This window comes from Cyprinodon variegatus, unplaced genomic scaffold, assembly GCF_000732505.1.
Source record: "Cyprinodon variegatus isolate N-32 unplaced genomic scaffold, C_variegatus-1.0 Scaffold1007, whole genome shotgun sequence".
NCBI lineage: Eukaryota > Metazoa > Chordata > Actinopteri > Cyprinodontiformes > Cyprinodontidae > Cyprinodon > Cyprinodon variegatus.
Genome location: NW_015151460.1, coordinates 59,480 through 65,102, shown reverse-complemented (window position 1 = coordinate 65,102; position 5,623 = coordinate 59,480). Strand labels below are relative to the sequence as shown.

General features: G+C 43.0%; 1 protein-coding gene across 3 annotated transcripts in view; it reads right to left on the bottom strand.

Annotated features, from left to right (window-relative positions):
• Positions 1–5,268, bottom strand: part of cped1 (cadherin-like and PC-esterase domain containing 1) — a 31,512-nt gene extending 26,244 nt beyond the window's left edge. For all 3 annotated transcript variants that reach the window (XM_015399407.1, XM_015399405.1, XM_015399406.1), the window contains exon 1: positions 4,452–5,268. In XM_015399407.1, coding sequence (XP_015254893.1) covers positions 4,452–4,646 — 195 coding nt within the window. In that variant the 5' untranslated portion in view covers positions 4,647–5,268. The remainder of the gene's footprint in view (positions 1–4,451) is intronic.
• Positions 5,269–5,623: the final 355 nt, after the last annotated feature.

Below are 5,623 nucleotides of genomic sequence, written 5' to 3'. Positions count from 1 at the left end.
CTTTAGAAACTAAGCAAATCCAAACATTTCTACCGTTTCTTCCCAAATGAAACTTTGATCCTTCCAGAAACTAAAATGAAACAACAGAGTGGTTGTGGCTTACTGACCCATTTAGAACACAGCAAACTTTCATGGAGGCACTACTGGAAAAAAAATCTGTTTTTCTCTCAGAACCCAAACCTCTGTGAAGCCTGGGTTTGGGTCACATCCTGAGCAGAACCACTAAATTCTGCTCCGTCTAGAAAATGTAGATTTGATTTGTTAAACCCGCTCCAGCAGATCTTCATGTTCAGCCTGTCAGCTGATCTGAGGTCAGTCAGAACCGACCTTTGTTACATGTGACGCTCTGCTCTGACAGCAGTGAATAGATGCTGCTCCTCTTTCAGTCAGAGGCCAGAAAGGTTCTGATGTTTTCAATGCCGGGATCACACCCCAAAACAGAAACCTTTGACATCCGATCCGTTTCAATTAGTGGTTCTGCTCAGAAATGCTCCCAGGTGAGAAAATCCAGAAGAAGATGAGGACTGTCAGAGAGCAACAGGCCTCATTCCAGACTAATTACATGACCAGAACCCAGTGAGAGTCATGTGACCAGAACCCAGTCAGTCACATGACCGAGGCAGCTGACCACACGCTCTACTTCTTCCCCTCTTTCACTAAAACGTTCTTCTTTTTCCTAAACTAAGAGGAATCAAATCAGGATCAATGTGTTTCCATGTGCTGAGCTTCGGTTCTGATTGTTCTGTTTGTTCTGCAGCTGACACCAGTTGGACCCAGTTCAGCAGCTGCAGTAGTAAATCTAACCAGCTGGTTTTCTCACACCAGTTTGGCTTTTTTAAATCCCTCCTACTGGTTTAACGGGTTACAAACCACTAATCAGACATGGAGTGTTATGGGACGGATTGCTGTGGAGGTAAACTAAACTGGTCTGCTGTGACCCCAGTGAGTAAACAGAGGGTTCCTCAGGGATGAGACTGGATTTAAAATTAGACACTTGGATCCGCAGCAGGAAACAGTGACAGACTGGAAGAAACCAGAGGAGCAGCTGAGAGCTTCAGAACAGAAACACTTAAAGGATCCAGAGCTTTATAAACATTAAAAAAAACATTAATTAACAATGAAACTTTAGAAAACTCCCAAAAGATCTAGAATTACCTGCAAAGATCTTAGACATCCAGAAACATCACTATCAGTCACTAAGGTTTACAACTTCCAACATTCAAAACAGCTATGAGATTATTCCAAAAAAAGTAAAAAATAAAAAAAAACAATCCACTGGACTTTGTTTCCTACTTTGAAGACGTTTTACTTCCCATCCAGGAAGATTTTTCAGTTAAAAATGTCAGAAATAGGGTTGATTTCCAGGCTTTATAGAGAGGACCAAAAACAAAACCTTTTTTTGGCTTAGAAAACATACAAAGTTCAATAAGCCAATAAGCCAAAACAAGGCTTTTTCTTAGCCTATTTCTATTTCCAACATTTTGAATTGAAAAAGCTTCGTGATTGGAAGCAAAACTTCTTCAAACTTGAAAACAAACTCCAGTGGATTGTTTTTTTTTTTTTTGTTTTTTTTGGAATGACCATGACCTGGATGACTGAGAATCTTCACCAGCAGCTATGACATTAGAAACTGGACCCAGATAGATCCAATAACAGAGAAGGAACCAGAACCCCTGAAAGATCCCGGCATGTTTAGAGGATGCTGGGATGAATACTCAAGTTGCCTTTGCATCGGAAAGACCAAAACCATCTTCAAAGAGCCAACTGCGCCTTTGGAAAACCCTTAGAAATTAGTCAAAGCAGAAACATCTCCACAGAATATCTGTGAGGATATTTTATATTCAAAAGCAAATTTAAACACCTCAAAGAACCCCAGAGAAATGACTTAGAAGCAGCCAACAGAACCAGCATATCCAGAACAACAATGGAAAGATCATCAATCTGCCTGCTGGGTTCTCTAGACTAGAACCTGCAGGTTTAACATCCTGAACCATGAGCTCCATAAGTTCCTATCTAGAGAAGAGTTCCTTCTGATAGGAACCAGTTTGAAGTCACTGTATCTTCTGGTCTTTATTTCTCCAGCAGATCCTGGAGCATGTTAAGGTCAGGGGTGGATTTAGGAGATTTGGGGCCCTAGACAAAGACAGGTAGGGGGCCTCTGAATTGAGAAGACAACACATAAAACAGAAATGTTAATAGAATAGACCTCCATTCTTTGTTCTAGGTTTTGTCCCTCTCTTCTTGTTCCTTTTCTTCTTGTTTTTCTCTCTATGTTTTGTACTCAGCTGGCTTTTCATGCTGTCTCTAAAGGAATGAAAGATTTTTTCCAAGCACTAAGCTCACTTAGCTGATTGCTCCTTCCTGTGTTTCCTAAAAGGCGACGGCAAAAGTAAATAACCCTAAAAGTACCTAAAAATGATTAAGTAAATGCCAAAAACAGTTGCATTAGATCTGCTTATCTGTTCTAGCTGCATGTATCATGACAGCAGACAAGATAGAAGACAGCAGGAGGCGGGGTTACCAATCTACTCGCTCTGGAGAGCAGAGTTCGCTGCTTTTAGATGTTGTCACCAAAGGTTCAAGTAGCAGAAAAAAATTGCTAGATTTGTCGCTAGGAGCTTTTTTGTAATCAAAGTTCTAGAGGGGTCTGAAAAGTGGCTAAATATAGCGACAAAAACGCTATGTTTGCAACACTGCTGTTTGCATCGTCTGTTTTCAAATGGTTTGCTGCTGTCTGTTTGGACCTTTCTGAACATGTGCAGCAAATGGACTGATCCAATATGGTGGACACTGAAGGGGGGGGCTGAGACACAATATTATAAGCATTCTGATGGCATTTTAGCAATAGTATTTTTATCAAAAACATAATTAATGTGCACAAATAAGGAATAGTTGTATTAACTAGACAAGTAAACAGAGTTTTATTGGGGCCCCCAGGAACTTGGGGCCTTGGCAACTGCCTCGTATTGCCTAATGGTAAATCCGGCCCTGGTTCAGGTATTTGTTGTTGCGTTCTGGAGTTTAACCTCTGAGAGTCGGCCTGCTGGCAGTTTTACACTCTGTTATCCGACAGAAACTCAATCCTCAGGAATATTTTTATCCGAGGACACACTTAAAATACCCATAACACAGAACCTCCGGACCGGGTTGGTCCGTTCAGCTGTCGGTCATCCTGCAGGAAAATCCAACCCTCAGATCCTAAAAATACTCCAGGCGTGAGCCAGGAGGAGCCTTGGAGCTGCAGCCAAACAGAAGTCTTCTCAGGAATGTGATCCTCAGGCCAGCAGCAGAAGGTTCGCTGTTAGCTCATTAAAGTTGGAACAGAAAGTCTGCAGATGAGGGTCGTTAATGGAGCTAAATGGATCAGAGTTCTGGATCTGAACCAGAGATCCGATCAGATAAAAGTTCTGTTTGTTAGGAAAGAAACAAGCAGAGCTGCTAAACATTTTTTTTATATTTTATCATGATTTTTGTTGTCTTTATTTTGATAATTAGCTTATTAGTTTGATTATTTAAGTCCAGTTTGAAAGGGTCAAAGGTCAGAACATCAGCAGAACTCAGAACCAATGAAATCTGCAATTGATGCTAAAAAAAGAACATTTCGAATAAAAATCAGAAAATTTCTGTTTGTTTTAAATCCTGACCTCCCTGAAACATATGTAGGGAAAAGAGGGAAAAGTTCTGATCCAATGGGTCTAAAGTAGCTCGTCTGGACCGGATCAGCAGGGGCGGAGCTAGATGGGAGGCCAGGGGTGGCCAATGATTGTTTTCCCTCTAATACAGATGGTGGTAGCAGTAATGTTCTAAAGTGGATTATTCAAAACATTTTAATTTGTTGTGGTGAATTCTGCACATTAATAAACTAACATCAAAGATGATAAATACAGAATTCATGCTCTTTTCAGAGCTAGATTTAGTGTTTTATGGGGTAAATAGAAAATCATATGTCTCTGTAAGTAATCTAGGAGTCCAGTGAATTCATAGATAAATAACAATTTTAATAAAAAGTTATCAAAAAAAATCAATTTATGTAGATATTAGTACATGTAAATATCAATTTTATGCAGAATTTTTATTGATACAAAGTAGGTAAGTAATGACAATGGAACAGATTTATGCCCCAGAACCCAAAAATGAAAGTTTTATCCACTATACCTTTTATTTAGAAATTATGGGTGTAAATATATGCGTTTCTTTGTTTAGCAAAGGCTGTAGGAAAGTATAGTTAGTCTTTATTTAGAAAATCTGGATGTTTTGCTTGTTAATTTTCCTGTTGGATCATTCTTGACCCTGAGGTTCTGGCTCCACTCTCGCCCCCCCTCAGTGCGCATCGCTTATTGCCTGGCCCCCCTTATAAAGATTTTCTAGCTCCGCCTCTGCGGGTCAGACCGTTACCTTCAGATTCAGCCCGCAGCTCATGAACGCGCAGGCGCAGTTCAGGTGAGCCTCACCTGCGTCTCCTCCTGCAGAGCCTCCAGAGCGGAGACCAGCCTCCTGGTCTCCGTCGGAACCTCCTCCGCCTCGCTCCGGTTCTGGTTCCGGTCCACCATCAGCGTCTGGTAGCAGAAGCAGAGCAGCGCGAGCAGCAGCAGCAGCGGACCCGCGCACGCGCGCCGCCGGAGCAGCATCCTGAGGAGGCGCCGCATGAGGAGCGGCTTCACTTCACCGCGCTCCTCTTCATCTCCATCCCGCGAACAGGAGCGCTTTCTGTGAGAATGAGGAGGCTGGAGGCTGGAGTCTGGAGAAAACAGGCTTCACCATCTGGTTCCACTTAGACTCCAGCAGCAGCAGGAGGAGCAGCAGCTCAGGTTTCACAGGCGGACTCTTCCTCTGAACTTTTGAAAAGTTTTCAGCTGCGGTTCGGACCGTCAGGAGGAGGTCCAGACCCCCTCCCCTCCTCCTCCTGGTGGAGTTATTTCCGGAACACACATGTCCACAGGCTGAAGCCAAAGGGGCTTGAGAGGAAAACAGAATCTTCTCATCAAGTTTCCCACCAACCATCATCAGAACCTGGTTCTGATAATCTTAGATCACGTGGTTCTAATCAGCAGAACCAGGAAGGAGCCAAACAGTCCTGCCTGCTTTAAAGCAACCTCATCAATGTTTATGTTTAAAACTCACAATTGCCTTTATTTTCCTCTAAACCCTCACCTCCATTTTTATTTCTTACAACATTTCAAAATGTCTCCTTCCCTTCCCATGTCCCCCTGACGTCTCCATCTCTCCTCTGTGTCTCACTGAGCAGCCTCTGAAATCGAACACACCCATTGACTCAAATTCAATCCCTCACACCAAGCAGGCTTGATGCGACAGTGGAAAACTCCCTTTTAACAGGAAGAAACCTCCAGTAGAACGAGGCTCAGTGTGAGCGGCCATCTGCTGAGGCTGACTGGGGTTCAAGGAGACGGAAGCAGAGATACAAGAAGCAACTATAAAAGGTCCAGGAAACACACAGCCAGGCAGACGAGCTCTAAGCCAGCTCCCATGTCAGAGGATGAAAAGAACACATCCAGTTAGTCACAGTCAGAGAAACAGGACTACACTGAAAAACAGGCCAAACTCCAGCATCCATAAACAAGGGTGTTGATGGCAGCAGCACCGCTGATATTTCTCTCCAGGATGG